This window comes from Struthio camelus, chromosome Z, assembly GCF_040807025.1.
Source record: "Struthio camelus isolate bStrCam1 chromosome Z, bStrCam1.hap1, whole genome shotgun sequence".
NCBI lineage: Eukaryota > Metazoa > Chordata > Aves > Struthioniformes > Struthionidae > Struthio > Struthio camelus.
In genome coordinates, this window is record NC_090982.1 from 26219492 (window position 1) to 26243163 (window position 23672).

Below are 23672 nucleotides of genomic sequence, written 5' to 3' on the forward strand. Positions count from 1 at the left end.
CTTGTCTTCATCTATTCTTATACTGAAAAATGGTCCTCATGGAGTGAACACAAATAAGAGCTCAGTACTATCCAAAACTGTGCACTGTTCCAGCTGAAAGCAGACTCTGAAATCAGAGGCAAGAAAACATACAGGCTAATATGGCATGATGGCTGCTGAAATCCTGTGAAGGATCAGTTCAGTAGACCTCAGGAAAGATTAGCTTGCAGTTTAATTTCAAAATTCAACTTCTCAGTCAGTTCACTGCCATGAAACTTTGCCAAATATTTGGCAATTTCAAAAGCAATTATTTGGGACAGGGAGGACTGTAGGTCATCTTAGTAATCTTCATTTTATTGCAAAAATGAGCTCCAATAAAAAGGCAGGTGATGCAAGAGCAGAAAGATAGATAAAAATGAGGACGAGGGAAAAAAAAAGACTAGTGAAAAGAGAAAACCACCTTTCTACAGCTAAGAAGTGGCAAGAACAGCCCTGTGTGTAAGACAATGATTCTCTTTGCTTCCTACTATGATACAAACAAAAGATCTCCTGAGATTCCTCGTGGGGCACCCCAGCATCATCTGAGTTTCTTATGTAAGCAACATATGACATTCAATAACGTAAAATATTCACCTCTGGGGAGGGCAAAAATGTCTATACAGTTCTATTTATAAAACCAGAAAAAACCTGCGCAGAGTAGTATAATAAATTAAGTACAGAGAGTAAGTAATGCTCTCTCATTCCCAGACAAAGAGCAGACCCTCTCAAAATGTTGGTGGGCCTCCTCCTCCCCATCTGAGTGCCTGCAAGGAAAGGGCGAGCCTCACTGCAAGCTCAGCTGAGGTATCTGGTGGCAGAGGCTGAGGCTTGTGGGCGAACTCTGTCACCTGGGAGTGGCGATGGTGGTCCTGCCGCCAGGTGCCCTTTGGCATGGGGTGCCGAGGAGCCCCATCTCCTGCTAACCTGGCTGCAGCAGTACGCCCTGGGTAGCCAGGAATGCTGCCTGTTTAGAGACCATTTTGGATGGAAAGGGGGCAAAATAGGTTGGGAGGAAGAAGGGGTTACACACACTGCCTCCATATCAGCCAAAACTCAACCTAAGCATTGAGGTTTGGTGTGGCTTCAAGGAAACACCTTCTGACCCCTAGCAAGGAACCTTCTCCTGTTTGCATAGAGGCGTCTAGTGCTACTGGGCCTTTTCGTGCAAGAATGGCTTTGGGAAGGATCTGCTTGATGGGTAAACATGGGGCTGCCTGGTGTGCCTGGGTGCAGGGAAAAGCACTAGGCTTGGGGCCTGGAGCGTTTGCACCTCCTGAACGTACCCCAAGCCTAGTAGTTCATTAAGACTGCTTTCCTTGTGCATCTTTACTGCTCCAAAAATTGGTGGGAGGGGAAAGCAAGTCGTGGTCCAGGCTCCACCTCCCTCCACATCCTGCAAAGCCGCTTGCTGCAGAAGAGCTTTCCTGCAGGTGGCTGAGCAGGCCCAGAGGTGCTGCTCCTCTCAGCCTTGGTCACTCTGGTGGTTCCTTTTATTATCTAGCATAGTGCTGGAAACATTTGATAGCTGGGGGAAACATGGTTTCTCAAGGGGTTTTCATACTTCGCATCCACACCTGCCCCACAGCAAGCAGCAAGACTCTGGGCAGTGAGCACTGGCGTGCCCTGCCTTTCATGAGCCTGGCAAGGCAGTGGCCCCTGGCCCTGGTCCCCAGCAGCAGGGCTGCTCCCAGAGCTTTTGTTGCTAAGAGACCCTCTCACTTTTATCTTCACTTGGCTGTCTTCTGTGATTTTCAGGTGAGTTTAGATTATGGTGGTGTTACATGAGAGGAGAAACAAAATAAAAGCTATGGGAATTTTATGCAGAACAGTATATGGGCTGGGGATGCAGTTTAATTGATTTTATTCCTGGATGCACTGATGACTTTTGACTTAATGGAAAAAATAAACTGTTCAGATTATTTCAGGTGAAATTCTACCTGGCATTAAAAAGCAAAAATAATTCTGCTAGTACAAGAAATAGCCTCTTGAACAAAAGTGAGGTAGGTTGTCTTAAGGTATTGTTTCATCTTTGCCATGAAAAAATGTGAGTTAGGATTGCAGTAGGTGCCACGAGCCATTCATTGATCTGACTCAGTAAGAAGAACTGAAAAAGTATCTCCTGTGAGGATTCATCTCACTCATGAGCACCACTGCAATGCACTCAAATCAAATCCAAAGGATACTTAGGAAATGAAAAAAAAAAGAAAAAAAAAGAAAAAAGCTAGGTTAATAACCTGCTGCTCTTATCAGCTCAAACCAGAGGCTCACACTGGAACCACTTCTTAGGCCCTTAATACTGCTAGTGATGACAAATTAGCTTTTCTTTGCCTCACAATTCTGTTTTACCCAACCTCATGGAAAGGTTCTCTGCTTAGTTTCATTGTACTATTTTAATTACCATAGTATAGTTATTGCTTGAAATAGTGTTTTAGGCAATATGACTAATGTCTATATAATATTTACTCAATATTCTAATGTCTGGTGCAACACAAGATACGTTCCTTGAAAGAATGTACAAGTCAATATGAATAAGATCTGCTGTGTAGTTCTTCCCTACTTTCATCTACTCCTAGAAGAAAAATTGCATTTGGGATCACAGAATCACAGAATCACAGAATGGTTTAGGTTGGAAGGGACCTCTGGAGATCATCTAGTCCAACCCCCCTGCTCAAGCAGGGTCACCTAGAGCATATTGCCCAGGATCACATCCAGATGGGTTTTGAAAATCTCCAAGGAAGGAGACTCCACACTACCTCTCTGGGCAACCTGTTCCAATGCTCTGTCACCCTCACAGTCAAGAAGTTTTTTCTTCAGATGGAACTTCCTGTGGTTCAGTTTCTGCCCATTGCCTCTTGTCCTGTTGCTGGGCACCACGGAGAAGAAGCTGGCCTCATCCTCTTGACACTCCCCCTTCAGATACTTGTACACATTTATGAGATCGCCTCTCAATCTTCTCTTCTCCACACTGAACAGGCCCAGCTCTTGCAGTCTTTCTTGCAAGGTGCTCCAGCCCTCTAATCATCTTGGTAGTCCTCTGCTGGACTCTCTCCAGGAGTGCCATGTCTTTCTTGTACTGGGCAGCCCAGAACTGGACACAGGACTCCAGGTGAGGCCTCACCAGGGCTGAGTAGAGGGGCAGGATCACCTCCCTCGACCTGCTGGCAACACTCTGCCTAATGCACCCCAGGATCCCATTGGCCTTCTTGGCCACAAGGGCACACTGCTGCCTCATGTTTAACTTGTTGTCCACCAGCACTCCCAGGTCCTTCTCGGCAGAGCTACTTTCCAACAGGTCAGTCCCCAGCCTGTACTGGTGCATGGGATTATTCCTGCCTAGGTGCAGGACCTTGCACTTGCCTTTGTGGAACTTCATGAGGTTCCTCTCCGCCCACCTCTCCAGCCTGTCCAGGTCCCTCGGAATGGCAGCACAGTCTTCTGGTGTGTTAGCCTCTCCCCCCAGTTTAGTATCATCAGCAAACTTGCTGAGGGTGCACTCTGTCCCTTCCTCCAGGTCACTGATGAATATGCTGAACTACACTGGACCCAGCACTGACCCCTGGGCGACACCACTAGCCACAGGCCTCCAACTTGACTCTGCACCACTGACCACAACCCTCTGAGCTCGGCCATCCAGCCAGTTCTCAAGCCACCTCACTCTCCACTCATCTAGCCCACACTGCCTGAGCAAGCCTACGAGGATGTGATGGGAGACAGTGTCCAAAGCCTTGCTGAAGTCCAGGCAGACAACATCCACTGCTCTGCCCTCATCTACCCAGCCAGTCATCCCGTCATAGAAGGCTATCAGATTGGTCAAGCATGATTTCCCTTTGGTGGATCCGTGCTGACTACTCCTGATCACCTTCTTGTCCTCCAGATGCTTAGTGATGACCTTCAGGATGAGCTGTTCCATCACCTTTCCAAGGATGGAGGTGAGGCTGACAGGCCTGGAGTTTCCTGGCTCCTCCTGCTTGCCCTTTTTGAAGACTGGCATGACATTGGCTTTCTTCCAGGCCTCAGGCACCTCTCCTGATCTCCAGGACCTTTCCAAGATGATGGAGAGTGGCCTAGCGATAACATCCGCCAGCTCCCTCAGCACTCGTGGGTGCATCCCATCGGGGCCCATGGATTTGTGGATGTCAAGTTTGGACAAAAGATCTCTAACCTGATCCTGCTCCACCGAGGGAGAGTCTTCCTTTCTCCAGCCTTCCTCTCTTGTCTCCAAGGTCTGGAATTCCTCAGGACTGGCCTTAGCAGTGGAGACTGAAGCAAAGGCAGCATTCAGTAACTCTGCCTTCTCTGTATCCTTCATCACCAGGGCACCCGCCCCATTCAGCAGCGGGCCCACGTTTTCCCTAGTCTTCCTTTTGCTATTGATGTATTTGAAGAAGGCCTTCTTGTTGTCCTTGACATCCCTTGCCAGTTTTAATTCCCAATGGGCCTTAGCCTTCCTTGTCGCATCCCTAGCCTTCCTTGTCGCATCCCTTGTCGCAATGCATGGATGTAATGCATTGTTTTAGCAGTATTTCATTTCAGTGTAGATTTTGGTAGATACAGATATATGCTAAACAAGAGAAGCTGAATGAGCAAGGAGGATATCTATGACAGCTGTTAGCTGCAGGTATTAACTTCATATTCTTACGCTGGCCATCCAGAGAGAGCTCTGGATGAACTCAAGTCTCTTGCATGGATTTGTTTGGTAAAGAATCCATTCACATTAGGTGCTCCAGCCAATATCTTGGACCAAAAATGCAGCACGTTGATGATAAAGCCTGGGACCATCAAAGTGACTCTTTATCCTACCTGAGTCAGGTTGCAGGTCAGAAAATAGGTATTGTGCCCTTGCACGATCCCATGTTACTGAGGAGGTGCACCACAAGTTTTTATAAACTGACTGAGTTTTACTGTGACCAAAGGAAAACCTCTGATGGATTCTTTAGGAAGAGTCTATGGTACTTAGTGGTCAGCAATCTGGAAAGCTGAACTGACACAACACAGATTAATCTAGACAGCGAGCACTGTTGGAAACTCCAGAAGACACGTCCACAATGCTTTCAAGCACCTTGGAACCTCTTTGAAGCATCATTTAAACAAAAGAATTAGATTAGGAAAAAAGCAACACAAATTAACTTTCTTCTCTGCACTTCAGCACGTCTTATATTGCCTTCTGCTTCATAGATTGCAAGCTCTTTGGAGAAAGAATTGTATTTCCAATGCATTTCCTACAAGCACCTTCCTGGCGTTTAGCAAACCAATTGGCAATAACAAAACCAATAGCAACAACTACAGGGGCAGCTACCAGACATCTGGCTTAACTCTGAAACATACTGGACTGAGCCAACATTAATCCTGCCTCAGGGATTTCATGGTTGACAGACCATCCCACTGTGTCTTCCAGGACCATCTGATACTACATGACGGCTGTTCAGTGAGCATGAATTATGATTTATTCACAGGCTGGAAGGCATGCAAAGACATCAAGTCTGCATTAGCCTAACACGGCTCATCTCAGAGGGCTATATGGCAGCAATATTATAATAAGCATGTACCACACAGCATCTCTTTTCTAAATATTAACTATTGCATTGGGAAGGCTTCTGGAGAAGCAGCTGAAACATGACTGGTGCTGCTAGTAAGCTGTAGACATTGCAATAGTCTTGCAAACTCGGATCTTTGACGCCTCTGCAAAACAATGATATTTTAGCACATTGCAATATGGTGCCCCTAGCTTCCCTGTCATATGTTTTATGCTCAATTAGCAGCTGCAAAAGGACACAATCCATGACTGTTTCAGTTCCAAGTGTTCAAGTTAAGAGAGCACAGACAGTTAAACTGTATCAATAAATGTACTTGCTACAAAAGCATGCAGTTGGAAACTTACTTTCCATGTTTGCACGTCTCTCAGAATTAAAAAAAAAAAAAAAGGAATTTACAAGCCATATGCTGTTGTGACATCCGTGCAATATAAATTGATAACCAGTTTGGATGCCGTTCCTTGGTTTACTGGAGATCACTTCCAAGAAAGACAGAGCTGCTGACAAGATGAAGCAAGTGGTTCATGAAAACAAATACAGAAATAATCTCATCTACTCAGTGCAGGGTTTGGGGTTTGTGGAATATCTGGGACAAGAGAGTTCCTGCAGTGGCAATGTGCCTAAATCAGGATTAAAAAGGCAATAACTCATTGCAGATCTTACACAGTAAGCAAGAAATGATGCTCTATGTTTCCCAGTCCTCATTCTCCACCTAGTCCCTGGACAAATCACTCACACCAGGGTGGGATTAGCAATTAGCTTTTATGTATCTTGGCTAGGATACTATAAAGGAAGAATTACAAAATCCTGGTCAGTGAGATTGGTTTCATTCTTTCCTCTGCCCCTTTTTCACACAATTCAAAAAGGGTGAAAGAGAATAACAGTTCCTGAACCTAAACATTCACTCATGAAGAAGTCCACTCTTTAAAGCTGCTTAGGGGTTAGACTGAATTAGATAAATATTTCAGCATTGCTACCTTTATTTTACTGATCTCTTGGAAGACCAGACCATCCATTACCTTGATTTTTTACCATGAAGGTTATATTTAAAGAAAGGCAGTGTTTCTTTCATTTTGGGCCAGAACCTTTGTCCTGTGGGACTGTGTGCACAAGGATAACCGATTTCTTTGAGACAAGAGATGTCATCTCTGCACACATTGATTACAAAGTCATATGCATTTTCATTTTCTGTGATCAGAAAGTGCAGGTTAATGGGATCTAAAGCAACATCTGATAAATATCACCTTCTCTGACTATCTTCATAATCAGAAAGTATCTTCAAATCAGGAAGCAGAGAAGATTATGTTTAAGTTTTAGTTCCTCTGACTCTTGAGCAACACACAAATGCTGCCATCAGCAAATTACAAAATCATGAAGGTCAGGAAAGCATGAAAGGAGATGTCAACATTACTTACACAGGTCCAGACTCCTCCTAAGATATTAGAAGTTCACTATGATATCCTAAACTACCATTTTGAAGAAGGAAGGCAATTTCATTTACTAAGGAGAAGACAGGGTCAATTAGGCGCTTGCAAAATGGATGTCCTACATCTGAGCAGACTACTGCAGAATACCTGTCTGTTCCGACAGCAAACAGTTAATAGAGCAAAAGAACTTTTTAAAGAGGGCTCAATCCCTCCCAGCCCTATGATTTATTCTCTTTGGCTGCTGAGAGGATTGTTTTCAAGGTGGTTAAAAACTTTGAGAAATCTATGTTGGGATTCAGATCTTGAAAATATACTTGGAAAAAGTGGTACAACTTTAAGAAGATAATCTTTATCTTACTAAAAGGATCAGGAGCCACAATCTCACTGATTGCCTTAAGAGCAAATGTTAAGTCAGTACATTGTACACCAAGGATAATGAAGGATCCAGTTATAGAAAATATCAAAATGAAACCTGCACATCAAAATATTTCCTAAGGATAGGGATGCAGAGAAAAAGAGGAATGTGGTGCTGAATGTCATTCTGGTTTCTTACTTTGAATTAATTTCTTCTTCCTTCCCAAAATGCCTTGAGATTTAACTACACAGATGCCTACAACTTGCTACCTGAGGGTAGCAGCAGAACAGTCATGTTACCTACAGGCCAAAAAACTGGCATCTTTATCAAGATGAAGAAAGAGATGGCGCAAGTGACAGCAGAAAAGCCTAAAGAAATGGAAGCTACTGGAGTAAAATAATCCCAGCATATTTCTTCAATTAGCAGTTATCAACTCGCAGTCAAGGTTTTTTATGTTTTTATCATGTGCTTGTTTATTCCTCCTGTTCAGACATTTCGTTTGAAACAGCATTTATGCAATGAGACTAAAAACCGTGTAAAAGGTAAAACACTTTCTTGCTTGGTAAGGTGAAAGTAAACCAGGCCTTCTCCCTTTTCTTTTCGTATTGCTTCTTGTCAGCCTGTACAGGAAGAAACCAGGAAGAAAACTGAGCTCTAAAACAAGCAAGAATAGTTCCCATTAGCTTTTGAATACCCAGCCGTTCTGCTAAATTTTATGATATGACTCAAATTCAAGTCTGCCACATGGCAGTATGTACCCTCTCTCCCAGATGTGGGGGTGGCAATAGCTTGATTACAACTGCTGAAGTGCTTCATGAACATAACTTTCCCCAGTCACCTTCTGAAGTCCATTCCCTAATGATTCTCAGAAATGTGCTTTAAAATTGTTTGGTATTTTCTTATTCTCTGTTCTAAAAATCAGTATAGCCTGTGATACATATTGCAATGAAGTCCTATCAAACAAGATGAGCATGGTGATTTATAAATCATTTTTACTAAACATGCAATTATGAAAACCCTCATTTGGGGAAATATCATGTAAACGAAGGGCTAGATCCTGCAAACATTTGCTTAGGTGAGCAATATTTCATCAGGCAAGTACATGTACTTCAGAGCCTTCACAGCCTCACCTCTTTCTGTATTTGCAAGCAGGTATTCAGTTACCTGATAACATCATTTGGTGAAGACAGCCAAGCTTAATTGCCTAAGAGTCTGCAAGACCACGGCCCATATAATGAACTGTAATTTGAAAATATTTTAGAAACCACAGATTTACTACAAGACAGTCTTTTAAGAGCATAAGTATAACACGTAAGGGCTTAGAAAGATTTAGCAGACTGTGAGGCTTAAGATTATAACTGCTATCAACACAATAGTCGAGTTCTTAGCTCTATCTGCAGAGGATGGAAGAAATTCCATCCTAGACTCTCCCAGGAGGATTAGAAATAAAGATAGTTTTCTTTTACTATAGTGTCAGTTTCATCTAAGAGGAGATAGCCACTTGCTGGAGTTTCTACTAGCCATGAAGATAATTTTAATTCTGAAAAGTTTGTCGTCTGGCTGCTCATGAGTATTAATCTTCTGAAGTAAATGGTGGGGAGTCACTATTAAATTAGGGCAGGTGAGGTAGTCTGAAACTCTGCCAGTCACCCGGTGGTTATGAATCACTAACCAAGATGGCTGCTGCAGATTATTTCTTGGATTAACATGCTTTGAAAAAGGAAACATGCTAGTATTTTAAAATGACAAAGGCATAACAAATGTTTTAATTTCCTCACCACTGATGTTTCTTTTGACACATTAGGAATTGTGGGTGGAGAATAAATATTCAGAGAGGAAAAACAGTGGCTAGATAAACATTAAAGAAAGAGCTAGATCTGTGTAAAGTAGCTGGAGCAAAAAATATACTTCAATTTCACAGTAAGAATTTACTACCTTTTACTACCTTGATATGGTATATATTGTCAATAAATGCAGGTTCTGCTACAGCAGAGACATTGAGGTAACCCATCTGGATTGTTACAGGATCACTGTGAAGTGAAACTCTATTACCTTTCAGTAATGCTGTCAGGATAGCTAAATCAATATCCTGGTGTCCTTCTGATCCCATGCGAAATACTGTGATCTGAAATGTTAAAAGATAACACCATTATTGAAACTGTTCTATTTTTTTTAAAACAGAAATTAAATCACGGCAGCATCTTCTGGATCGCAAATTACCCTGAATGTTACAAGATCATGATCTTATTCTAGTCATTTTATGGGAAGCTTATTAGATAGGATTAATGCACAGTATTTTTGTGTGATGCAATTCACTAAGTGCAGAAATTGTTTTAATGAGCATTCAAAAGAATAATCTCTGGCGATACCTACAGGATGAAATCAGGGATGGAAGAAGGTTCTTGTTTTAGAGTAACATTAGATTTAGAGTGTCCAATACATTACTTCACTTGAGTTAACCTAGGATAAATTAGAAGTACTACAGATTGTGGGCCTAGTTTATGGAGTATGGCATTGAAAAATGTTTTCCATCAAATCCAGCAACCTATTCAACCTCATGATTTTACATAGGAGAAAGTTTGCTACATAATCTAAGAAATGGGCTACCAGGTCCAGAAAATCTTCAGGCATGTGTAGTCAGTGACCCAGCACCACAACATACACAGTTCACAGGCAGTGAGGCGAAGTTATACGTTTCATAAGGAATAAAAATGAGTGTGGTGGGGCTGTTCTTTCAGGCCAGTTTAGCCTCCAGTTAAGGGTGCAGTGAAATATCTAGAAGCGTAAATCCTCTTGCTCTTTTTGTTACTATGGCAATGGCTGCTCTTGGGCCCCAAGAGCTCTTCTGAGGCAACACAGACTGAAGCCTTTTATTAGTGACCTGACTTTACTAATGCACCCTGTGTCACCATTTTGATCTGAACAACTGATATCAGCTTTTTTTCCTGTTTTTCACAGACACTGCCTCCAAACAATTTCAGTTTTCTCTAACTCAGTTACTCTGATTTACCTCAGTTACCTGTGTGCAGATTCAAAGTAATCTCAACCACTTTCTCTCTCAAGGTGCAGTGAAATACAAACAACTATGAAGTTATTTATAGAAAACTATTTAAAAATAGGCAGGCGTGAAGAAAGGGATATGAAATGGAACTCACTAGAATTCCTGAGTTTAGATATGGATTAAAAAACTTAAGAATTTAGACCTCTTTCCATAACTTTTCAAACAGAAACAGCCCAAACTGCTTCTGCTTTGGGAGAGTGTGGATTCAGACCACACCTTGCATTTTGCAACACAACTTGAGATACAACCATTTTGCCATTAATTTCCTGACTTACCATTTTTTCTACGAAAGGACAGAAAACTTTCAACAGAGCACGTACGTTTCATTGCCTGCAAGCACCTGAGTTAACGCTTCCTCAAGACATCAGTCTCCTTTACATCTATATCTTCATTCCAAAATTTGCATACTAAAACTGCCACAGCTTAGGTTGTCTGTGACACCTGAATCTCTTTTTGAAACTGTACATCTCGATACTATTTGCTAAAATCCTTTCTACTATGTCTAATATACATTACTGCTGCCTTGATGGAGATGCAAACGATTCACGATCACTTAACTAATTTCTTTATAAATGTTTAATTGATACCTTTAATTAAGTATTATGCAATCATATTTTATACTCACACTCAGTTGCATATTTAGCCCCCTGAGATCCCAAATTCCTACTCATATAGCACCGCTGAACTGTGGCAGCGTGCTAGAATAGTATGCAGCAACAGGGAAAGGAGAGGTATAGAGTGGCCAAGGCTAAGACAGCACTTTGGTGACAAGCTTCAGTTTACCAGCTGAAATATCCCTGCAGAATATATCTCAGGAAATTCAGTTTAGCTGTCCTAACGAGGAAGGCTGCCCCTGTTTCACCTTTTCTTGACCCTGGGAGCTCAGGGAGATCAAAGAGAAACAAGAGATTTTGGCCTCAGTGCTAGCACAAAATACTAGGCACTGAGAAGACAAATCGGATCAAACCACACTCAACCTGGCTTAGCTCACTTAATCAACTGACTTAGGTGTCATCTAAAAAAGTTAATGTGAGAAAGCATTTACATTCAGTGTCTGCCCCAACTAGATGGTTTTCAAATTTGATGCAGTTTGACCCTTGAAAGTGTTCCTGAGAGATGACACTTTATTTATACACAAATGATACTTTAACGATTTATCTTCCTTCCTCCCCCAAGAGTCTATGGATGTTTCTGGCAAGCCCACTTGATGTCCACCCTCGTATCACAGCTTTTCTTATCTCCCCAGTACCTGGCAAGGAAACTTTCCCTGTCAGTGCCTGTTCTCCTGACCTGCACAGCACAGGTAATACTTCCAGGGGTAGCAATATGCTTTTCTGTGTATGTCTCATCCCCCAAACACAATACAAATGTAAACTGATGAGCTCGGGCCCTCTGCTGTACGAGCGCGTGATGCGATTCCCACACTGCAGATGATGAACAGCACCGCGGAGGTTAGCAGCCAGGCGGATGGGTCAGGAGGCAGAAGGAAGAAAAAGCCTTCCTCCCTTCCCCTTGGCACGAAAGAGAAACGTCTCCCTTGCTGCTGCCAGCTCTGGCAGCCATTGGAAACAAGTGGGTGAACACAGTGTTGCTGCAAAACAGCCTGAGCATAATATCCACACGCTGCTTGGCAACTTCCTTCCCAGTTTTGCATCAACAGGCAGCTCCTGGTGAACAGCTCAGCTGGGAGCACTTTGTTTGCAGTATGGCTAAAAGCCTGTTTTGTTCCTTAAGGCCAGGTAAAGCAATTTGCACATTGGGATCTGAAAACACTGAACAAAGGGAGCACTGAGCATGTAAGGGAAGAAAAAAAATGGGCTAAACACATGCTCAGTGAACCTCCAGCTTGTGAGATAAGCTGTAGTTAAAAGGTGATAAAATGCAGACACTGGAAGGCTTACCATGACTGGAAAACTAGGCTTCATGTAGTGGACAACATGTAACCCCAATTTCCAACTTCTTTTTCACCCCTTTCCCCTGCCTCCCTTTGTCCCCCACAGGAAAATGAACCCACCATAGCAGAACAAATTGCTGCTCTACCAAAACTAAAGTAGAGCTATAAACTTTCGTTATGTTAGAATTAAAACCCATCTGTCCACAGTAACTATCATTTCATTATGGTTTTTAAGAGGCCAAGCCATAATCCAGAATGTAAAAATAAAGACAAAGTAGATAAATAATTAAATTAGAGATGGGAATGGAAAGATTTCTCAGAGTCAAATGAGAGTTACAATTATTTTGGGTGTCTTGCCCAAGACTGTATTAGGTATAGAATTTTAGACAGAACCAAGGCAAAATCTCACTCTATTTTGCTCCAAAAAACTGAAAGTTTAGTAGCTCATATACTCAACTGCTACTATGAACTTTTGCCTGCTCTGAACACACAACATTTTTTTTTGGACAGAAAGGCAAGGCACAGCATGCTGGCTGCTGAACCATTTGGATCACCATCACTTCTACTCTATTTGTCAAGACCAGTTTGCTACCAAACCAAGTAGCTGCAGCTTCCATTTTCCTTCAGTAACGATTTATGGTTCAGGAACAAGGCACATGGATTGAGGAATATCTCTGCTATGTTTCAAGTCCCAGAGCAGCAGCGCATGAGGAGTCCTGGATCTCAGGCAGATCTTGAATGCTTCTCCAATACGGCTTTATGTCAGGTTGCTATAGTGCTTTAATGTCTCATTAATGAAGAAGGCTGCCAATTCTCCTTGCCTTTTCTCACAGCTTTTATCAGAAATGCCTCTGCAGATGTTACTCCCTTCTTTTTTCTGTCTTATTTTAACGTGAATAAAAAAAGAAAATAAACAATTTTGTAAAACACTGAGAGAGACAGAGAAGCATATAAGGTTTGTTATTGGAAGAGATACTAATGCCTTATGCTCAAGGCTCTCTTCACCTTGCCAGAAAGAAAGCATTACTTTTATTTCTAAGCTTTGTAAGCACAGCTGTGAACACATAGCAAATTGTTCCTAAAATATGGATTTACTTCTTTATTTAAACACTGTTCATAATTCTTCCAGCATTCTTTAATTCTCATAGTGAGAGGAACGAGGACATAGAGACACATCCTGAAGTATTTACTCAGCAAGAGAAATGTCCATTATTTCTAGGTCACCTCAGAATCAGTCTGCCTATCTTGCTACAGACCTGTGATTTTTTCTCCCAGTTAACAAGTAAGAATTTTAGAATTTGTCCAGTGTTTTGTTTGTTTGCAATATCCTCATCTAGTTTCCAGAGTCCTTACTATGTCTGAGGTCTCACTAGGTGCCATTCTGAGGTTCTCTGGTGGGTAAAACTGCAGAAAACTGAGAAATACTCCACTAGTGCTGTTAAAATAAGACACTGACCTGAGTCTTATTGGAAACTCTTATAAAACTACTGTGCTAAAGGTAAATGTCTGGGTGCAATAAACTATTTCCAGCTTCCTCTAACTGGATAAACATGTCTGCTACTGGGAAGGGAAAACAGCAGGAAATTACAGTCTAAGTAAACCTCCTGACAATTTGTCACTGAGAATAATAAAAGTTTTTCTTATTTGAAAGAAGAGAAGTGACACAGAGCCTAAGAACTATCTACCTTTAACAAGATCTACTTTATGTTTAAGCCTGCTGTCATCCTAAGTCTATTGTAGTCCTAGCTTCTGTACAACTTCTATGAAAAAATAAAAGAAAAAATAATGTAATGAGGCATGAATGTGTAATCCAGGCCATTTAATTACAAAAACATAAAACACAAGAAGCTGATAAAGTATTTTGAAAAGTAATACATGCTAAAGACTCACTTACTGTAGCAAAAGAAAACAAGGAGAAAGAGTTGCAGCATTAGCCAGACTACCACTAGCCATTTTTTCACATTGTGGGGAAAAAGAGTAGATGACTTTAAAGTGAGCAATTTTCTTTATGCTCATCTAATTCAAAGTATTTCTATATTCCATTTTTCTGAGCATAATAAAATTGTATTAGAGCAAAAAACTGCCATTTTACCTGCTCAGCCATTCCCTTTGAACCTAAAAAACAATTTACCTTCAAAGAAGAAAAAAATTCAAAAAATTAAGTACCCTTTTTTCCTCAAAGGGATTGGGTCACATTATGTCCTCCGTGTGGCTGGTAGTTCCAACTGCTGAACTGAGTTATTTAGAACTGCTGAACTGAATTATTTTAAAACAACAGTTTTTTTTGTTCCTCCACTACCACCTTGGGGGGCCTTGGGGTTGCTCTTATTTCGATTTCCTCTTTTTCTTCCTCAGTGTTCATGCTATTTATTGACTTAAAATGACTGTTGCAGATAATTGCCTGAGGCATCCCAGTGAACAAATGCGACTTCCAACAGCAGCACAAGCCTTTTTTAATAAAATTTTTCTTCTCCTCTTTACAAATACAATAAGAGCTGATGTTAACATCCCTTACACATACAAAACTGCATTACACTGCACTGAAGATGGAGTTAAATCTTTGAATGAAAAACACCCCTGGAAACTTAAAGACAACCAAAAATGCCTCCAAATGACCAAAAAGGTTACACCAAGATGCTGCAAAGCAGCATTCTTGCTAAATCTGTCTTATGGCTTCCTTTCCATACTATATTCCATCACTATATGCAAAGTACAGCATGTACTTCCAACCCAGGTGACTCACATTTATGTACCCTTATATAAGCGGAAGGCTGACGGTAACATCTACAGGAACGAGAGGGAACCTTCCTGGTTAGGTGAGGAGAGGAGCAGTGGTGGGAGACGGGCAGGGAGGACCAGCTCTGAGAGGCTGCTCGGAGGAGCACTGCCCTGGGGAGGTGGATGGATGATGGACACCCACTAGCCAAACTGTTGCATCAGTTTTCCTAGAAAAAATGGAGAGAATGCAGCACAGAGAACTGCCTCTCATTTGCCTCCACAAAACCTGCCTCCCAGGACAAGGCTTGCCTTTAAAAACAGGAAAAGAGAGAGAGAAAAAAAAAACTAGTAAGGTCTCCCCCCTACCCGACCGCAAATTTTAGTGAAACATCTTGTGTGAACACAATTAACTTCCAGGAAGAAAACTAGTTGTGTTCTAATTCTTCCTAGGAAAATGTGCTGGGAAATCACTGAGGCAAAACAGACCTTTTCTGCAAGCACAACGATTGCAGCACACTGATTCTTGGCAGCAATAATTACAGTCCAGCAGGGCAGAAACCTAATTTTCAGGCAAGGCAGCTAGCAAGTAAGCAAAAAACAAAGAGATGAAGATAAAAAGCGGCAGGATAGAAAGCAATGAGGTATAGGAGAAAGAGATTATCTGACCCTAGACTGTTCATGGAAAGCGCTCATTTTAAAACAGCTCTGCTTTCTTTTCAGCACCAGTTCTATTCTTGCTTGACAGATATCTTTTTCCTTTCCTTTCCCTTTTCCCTATGTAGCTTTCAGCTCAGCAGAGTGGATTTGGCCTAATATGTTGCATTCTGTTGTTTGCTTCCCTTCACAGTGATACTGCATTGCACGTCTATAGGCAAAACCAGGTAATACTGTTTTATCTCAAAGCAGTAAATACGAACTAGACTTTCAGAAATGATTTGTACACCGTGAGACACACACACACACTACACTGGAACTTTGGGTTTTCCAAGTTCTGCATGCATGTAAAGGCACAATCGCCTTGGAAATACAAATTACGACGGCACATATGCAATATGCACCTGTGGTCCACTTAACGGCAGCTGCCAAATCAAAGGTCTAACTAAGATCAAATATATCAAATAGATGTTGAGGAGTTTCTTCAAAGAGAAAGCAAATGAAGTCATAGGAGATACAAGCCTAGCAGTAATATGGGTATTCACCTACGTAGGGGGAGAGGGAGTAGGCTGCAATAATTTAACTGTAAAATTTCTGTAAACAGTAAACTGTTGACTTTTCTGCCCCTTACTAATTTGGGTGAGGTGAAGCTACTGTGCATAGAGTGGACAGGACTGGGTGGGGGGAGACAGACAAAAACAGCACGGTGTGGAGGGCAGTAGTCCTATAATGAGCAAGTTATACAGACCTACTGAAAATTTCTTGACACAAAAACTTGCTCATTTTGCTTTGTAGGCTTTTCTCTGAGTTAGCACAGCTGTGTCACCATTTGATATATTCAGGTCTAGTAGAACATATAAATGATAACACTTTCAGCAGTTGAAGCTACTACACTGCAAACACATTTTTATTCTACATGGGTGAAGTTGACTTTACTCCTAAAATGAGAAGCGAGAGCAACAGGAAGGGGCCATAGCCACAGATATCACTAACTGAAAATTCTCCAGGCCATGCGATGAGAACTGATTTGAAAAACTGTTTTGAAATAGTTTAGAACAGTTTTTCATGAGATTAATTACACAGCATAAAGATCCTTCCCAACTACTGGCATACTTATTTCCTCTTTTAGTGCCTTTTCTAACTAAAATTGAGTCCTTCCCTCTCATCACACTGCTTTTTTTTTTCTGCAGCTTTTTATGAAAACATCCTGGAGGCTGCAGAGCATCTTCCATTCAGAGCCAGTGTGAGGGCCTGGGACTGAATATGAATTGCTAACTTCTTTTTTAAAATTAGGGTTAACCTCAACAACTTCAGAGTGAGAAGAAGCAGCTGAAATATATTCAGATTTTTAGCTGGTATTTATCTGAAGAGAGAGGAAACAATGCCAAATCGGTAGGCAGAACGCCGTGCCCAGCTGCACTGAAAAGCATTTTGCTCTCTCTCATGAAGGAGATAAAGAAGACCAATTATTCCCTGCACCTCAGATTGACTGCGCCTGCTGACTATACAATGGATAGCTGAAGACACATGTAGCAGTGATGAGAGCAGAGAAAGAAGCCAACCGTACTCTCTTTATATACTGTAGTTATGGCATCTTAAAAATGCTGCAAGTTATTCATGCTTTCAGAGCTGGGAGCATTTTTCATCATTATTTCACTATGATATCGGGGGGGGGGGAATAGTGATATAACTTGCATTCAAGTGATTTTTTTTGCTCTCTCCAAAATTTTTTAAATGTCTTTAAATATCACTTCTTATGAAAAAACAAATTGTTTGTAAATGCCTCACAGTTACATAAGTCAAAAAGAAATAGCTCCCTTTTCTACAGAGAAGCATTCACAGTTGTAAATATATTCTGAAACAATTCTGGCTGAGAGCATGGGTTCAGTGAAACAGGCAACTTGTTCTGGAGTGCATTTTAGCACTTATAAGTTAGCTAGGCCTACCTGAATATTTCAGGGGAAAATTCCCTAACAAAGAAAGATCAGAGTTTAATAAAACAAACCATTAAATAGGTCAGCTATGCAAAGCCTCAAAATGGTTAAGATAAGAGGGGAAAAACACTTCCTTTCTTCTTGCAATAAATAATCCTGTTTAATGCAGTGGAAAAACAGCATAATAAAGATCAAAGTGAGCAGGTAAGCAGCTGGAAGAAAGGAGACGGTCAAATAAGGGGAAATGCAGCAACAGGAAGATTAGCAATAGGAATTTTTAAGGAAAAATTAAATCAAGTGGTGCGCTATTCTGAGGAATAAGAAAGAGAATTCCAGATGAGGAAACAAGAGGGAGCAGATACGTGAGGGGAGAAGTTTGAAGGCTGGCTGTAAAGTTGCAGAAATTTTACATTTTCTTCCACTCTGTGGCAGCACTGCCACGCTTCACATTTTTCTTTGATCCCATAATTTGTCATAGACTCATTATCTGCTAAAAAGCAGGCAGGGAACAAACAACAATTTCAGTGCTTATAAGAAAGGCAGCAGTTCCGCAGTTCAGAAGCCATCCAGGTCCACTGAAAATTGCTTGACAAAAAATATTGTCAATGTTTGGCTTCTCCTGTAATTGGTAGCTTTTGCTCTAGGATGAGACAGCTGTGTCAACTACTTAACGACTGAAGGGAAAAGGCTATGGAAATCTCACAGCTCTGCCCCATGTAAAAAACTTTATATTTTGCCATGAAGCTCTTCAGCTAGCCTGTGTGTTTCCAAGCTTGGGTAAGCAGACTGTGCATGTCCCTTTGAAGCCTTTCCTTTTGGAAGGGGACATTCCTATTTTCCAGTGGAATAAATGACAGCAAATAAGTACTGACAGTAAAAGTATTGAAAACAAGCCTTTTCATTTGTACAGCAGCTTTCTTGCAATTGATACCTTAGGCCATTTACCTCTCTGTTCAGGCAGTGAAATATCAGTTCCTCATTTCAAAGTTGAAGAAACATGAATAAATATAAATTGCAAGTCACAAAGAATGTAAGCAGGGGAACAGATTTAGAGACTGTGCTTTAAACTACTAGGCTGTACTCATCAACGGATTATGATGATAGACACAAATAGATGTGATTCCATGTAGACTTGCAACACTGAAACTGGGCAAATATAGTGAGGAAAGACAGATGGTTTTTGGAGAAGAAATGGGCATTCTATTTAAAAAATTGATATATCCTGAGCCCCTCCAGCACTCTACTTCAGGAAAGAAAAGTGAAGTCAATGTGATGTTGTTCACTTCCACCATCTCTTCCGTAGAGAGTGTTCAGAGAAATCGTGAGAAGACACAGAATCAAGCTGCTCTTACAGACTTTTAAAAAACATGTTAACAGTAAAAAGGGACATGAATGCATAAAATAAAGATGCTTTAATATCTGCTAGACTTTGTCATCTGAATCTCAAACAGCAGGAATTACAACCGTTTGAAACCTAATATACTGGAGTTCAGCAGCTGCTGTCCACAGACACTGATATACTAACAATACAAGAACAGGTATGGGATCCTACAGGGCCATTCTTCTGGGTGCACGGCATGTTCTTGGAAGAAGCCTCTATAAAATGCACTTGCAGAAGACGCTACATGCCACCTTTAGAAAATATAACTCCATCAGACCGGTGTTTCTGCTGGAAAACACTCTTCTGGCAGAGCAGCAGGCACCTGTGCCATGGACTGGAGGGATCAGAGTCAACTTTGATCTCTGCCTGTCTGATCTTCCAAGTGAGACCCATTTGCATACCTTTAAAGTTTTGTTTTACACTTTAGAGACTCAGCTACCTCTGGTATTTGCGTGCATGTTTGTATCCCCTTCTCTCTACAGCTGTACGTGTCCCACTAGTTCATTCTGAGAAACTATGAACTGGCAGCAAATCACAGCATTAGATATTGCTGGTAAATAGGCTCCTTCTGGCAGGTAACCTCAGATTCTCAATTTCTCTGCTCTCTTGCTAAATAATGAATCTTGGGTAGGAAAATTTCTGTAAAAAACAGCCAAGTAAGCTAGTGTCATTCAGGGCTTTTAATTAGCAATTTAACCCATAACTCATCTCTTGCTCACAGCTAGTAACCACTGTAAAATTGAATTGTTATTCAAGCCAAAGGTTAATATAGAAGTCATGAGTGACGCCAAGAGTTCACCACTGAGACAGACAGACCTAGTATTCTGTGATTTTAAGGGAACAAAACTCCCATTTCATCATTCCAACTGCTGTATATACTCAAAAACTATGACTTGCAAGTCACTGTCTTAAACAACACTATCTGTAGGACTTCCACGCACAAATATGTCTTCCAATTTCAATTTCAACTGAAAACACTGACCTTGGAAGGTGTTGTAGTTCAGCAGGTGGGAAAGGTATTAAGATTGGGGACCCGTACTCCTGCTCCACCTAAAACTTCACTTTCTAATTTCACTTTGCAATTTATTATCAGAAACCTTGGTAGTACATGGAAATCCAGCTTGCTTTGCCATTAATGATGCAGGCATGTGCCTAGTTTGTATTTAAGTTGACATCAAAGTCCTGACAACACCCAGAAACAAATCAGCAAAAATAGCCACGAACTATTAGTTTTCTAGCCAATTTGCTCGTGATACTAAGCAGGCAAAACCTGGCAAAGGCATCTCATTTATTGTAAGGTAAGCATAGAGCACAGCAAATTTGCAGATGTTGCATCTACACAGAAACTGCATCTCATACAGCAAGCTACTAGTCCATGCCTCTTAGCTATTACAGCAGTAAAGAAAGGATTTCTGCCCTGCCTGGGGCAAGAGACAAGGAAATTCTCTTTCCAAAAAAAGGGCAAGAGAAATTACAACTCATTGGACGCCACAGGGTCAGGGAGTGAGAAAGGTTTCTGAGCAGTATGTGTAGCACATAACCTGTATTGAGTACAGCCAACTTACTGATTCGCTTATATCATCTGCTGCAAAACTTGCTGTGCCACAGGCTGCTGTTCTGCCTAAACTGGGGCAAATGGCAGAGCTCTGTAACGATTCAGTGTCCATTTTACAGAATCACTTGTTAGTAGTGTGAATAGGACAATGGACATCTTCACAAACATACGCTTTTAAAGGGCACAGAAACGTTCTAAATTTAATTTCTCCAGATGCAGTTTTAATCACAGAATACATAGGAAGGGAAGAGATTTATCTGAAGTTGCATTACTCTCTACTAGGTAACTCTATCTGTGATAACTGGGCAGGGAATATGCAGCAAACAGAACAGAAAATTCACGCTTACTGAATGTAAGCAACAGATCAGGGATTTTCTGTAGCTCTCAAAGTGGCTCAAGTTACAAAGGGGCTATTGGTCTTTGCAGACTTGCGCTGAAGATGGCACAGCTGAGGTTCTGGACAGATCAAATAACTGTCTAAATTGCACACTTCTGCTTTGACAGCCAGTCTGACATTCTTGTACTTCCTGTCAGGAGAAGCCCTACTTCATCTGCCACCAGTTGAAAAGTGACTGCTACGATCAAAAGCTTTTCAAGGCTTCAGTGTAATACAACAGCTGCCTTTGTCTCCTTTTTGATGCAAGTAGTTGTTTTGCCCATGGAACTTGTTCTCTGCATTACTGAAGCACAAGACACAAAAACTTGGGCCTAGGATCAGATTTTGCTCTCAGTGGAGTCAGTGGCAAACCCCAACTAATTTCAGCTAGAAAAAGGTTTATTTCCTAAGCAAAAACTAATCAAATAAGGTTTATGGAATGTAAAACCTCCCTATAATCACAATTTTAACACATATTTACGGAGGTAGGACCTACATACTAGACTAATCCTGTTGGCTGGAAATGATAGGATTGGAGGTTTAATTTTAATGAAAATTAAGGAAAGTTGCTATGGTCAATGCGTGACAGGACTGGCCCCTCCACTAAGATGAAAAATAAAAATTAGAATCAATTCACTTTATGCTGGAAATCTTACAGAATGTTTTGATGGACAAAAGTCCAGTTGTTCTAGCAACCAGCAGATCATTAGTTATATGGGGTTCCCCTGCTCCAGATCTTTACTGCCAAGTACATGCTATTCACAGCAACTACATTTCTGCAGAAACCAAGATTCTACTGTTTGCGAAATTACCACCTTCCACCTTCTCTAGAAAAAAGGATTTCATCAGCGTTAAGAAATTTTAACTGAAATAATTTATTTGTTTACTTGTTTATGCAAAAAAATGGAGTTCAGTGAGCTATTTTAACCTTTGAGAAGCCTCAAGGAAAGAAAGAGAAAATATCCTGGTCATATTAAAAGCCAGTTGACTTAGCTAAGATGCCATTCAAAACGTTTCTACATGTATGTTAATGAACACTTGCAAATAACTTTTAATTAGATTGCTAATTCACTGAACCCATACATCAAGCTGAAAAGCACAGTTCTTTTCATAGCCACCACATGACCAGGGCAAGCTTTTACCAGTATAAACTCTTCCAGACACACTGACAGGTTTGCGCCAGCCTTTTCAGTCAAATAAAATAGAAAGCTCTGGAGAAGAATAAAGCTTATTAATAGTTCAAATGGAAAAGAAACTGCTAAATCGCTCACTAGCCCGTCAGTACTTTGGGAAAGTAACTGATGAACTGAGTCAAAATCTTATATTAGTAAGATAAAACCAGGCTATGAATGTTAGCTTTGCAACTCAAGCCACTCATACACTGAATTTTTGTATTTCTGGACAGTTTGGTTCCATTTCTGTTTGAGACAAAAATCCAATAAATAGTAAGCATTTTCATGACTCACACCGTCCTGGTCTCAGCTCATTGTGCCCAGCTACTTTAGCATGAAACCTGTTTTGTTTATTCCAGCAGCACCATATTCTCAGTCAAACAGAGCAGCTGTAGGTTTTATGCTATACCCGCACAGTAATCATGTTTGTCACACTGACCACACCACCCAGCCACAGGAGTGGCAGAGAACAGGTAGGCAAGGGAAAAATATCCATTACACGCTGACATGAAATAGAGATGGATTTTTCTTGTTTCCCTCTTAGGAAGAAACTAATTAAACTGTATCCTGTGGCCTCTAGGTGGTAAGGAGCTCCTGGGGCTTACAGCTGCACGCCAAACTGTTGGTGTGTATAAACCTATGTATGTCCACCATCCATAAGCTCTTATTTCTGAGAACCTATCTTGTAGTGGAGTTATAGACAACTACACTATTAATTCATTTACTGTAGCAATTGGAATTTCAGATATTTAGCAGAAAAATGTCATGGTAGCAAAAAAAAAACCAAAAAACAAAAAACGTAACCATCAGATAGTATGTAGTCTTTACCACTGATATTACTTGTTCCATCTTTTAATTACTAAGGGACTAAGACTGGACCTTTCCTGATCCACGCCTCTGTCTATCAGATGGAAATAAGATAAGATTAGCTTTACTCACTCTCAAACCACTGCTTTCAAAGCACACATTCTATGACAACTGTATCTTACTGCAACAAGTTTATTTTTTTTCAGGGACATACACCTCTCTGGCTTGCCAAAGGGGCTTTTCCCCATGGCTGCCCAAAGAAGCGTCCTCCTTCCTCTTCCTGCTCTGGAGAGGGACCCGTTCAGCTCTCTGGAAAGCAGGCTCTGACTCAAAAACTCACATAACTTTCCTGGGAGTAAGGCACTCCGGCAATATGCCAGTCTAAGTTGTAAAATGATTGAATACTCTCGAAACAGTGGGGTAACTTGCATTTGCCAGATAGCTCAAAACCAGAATTACTGTCTTTAAGGGCAAATCGTAAGGCTAATTTATTTATTAAGATAGAAAAGAAAAACAAACAAAACTCCCCCCACTCCTTTGCAAAGCGGGAAACAGACTTTTGAGATATAACCCAACATAACATGTGTTAAGACACCATCTGAAGAGAATTTTCTTCTAGTCTGCTACTTGAAGGATTCCCTTCCTAGCTGCCGATCGACAAGGGGGCTGAACGAGGACTGCAGCAGGCGACATCCCTGCCAGACCAAATCCTCAGGGAACGCCCTCGCCAGCTCTTCGCATTCTCACTTCTGCAGGGTAACTCCAGAATAAAAGTGAGAGATCAGAGAA

The 23672-nt window shown here is 41.1% G+C and overlaps 1 protein-coding gene across 5 annotated transcripts in view; it reads right to left on the bottom strand.

Moving 5' to 3' along the window:
- The window catches only part of TRPM3 (transient receptor potential cation channel subfamily M member 3), a 475637-nt gene that overhangs the window by 66040 nt on the left and 385925 nt on the right, over nucleotides 1-23672 (bottom strand). For all 5 annotated transcript variants that reach the window (XM_068927053.1, XM_068927051.1, XM_068927052.1 and 2 more), the window contains exon 9: nucleotides 9384-9456. In XM_068927053.1, coding sequence (XP_068783154.1) covers nucleotides 9384-9456 — 73 coding nt within the window. The remainder of the gene's footprint in view (nucleotides 1-9383; nucleotides 9457-23672) is intronic.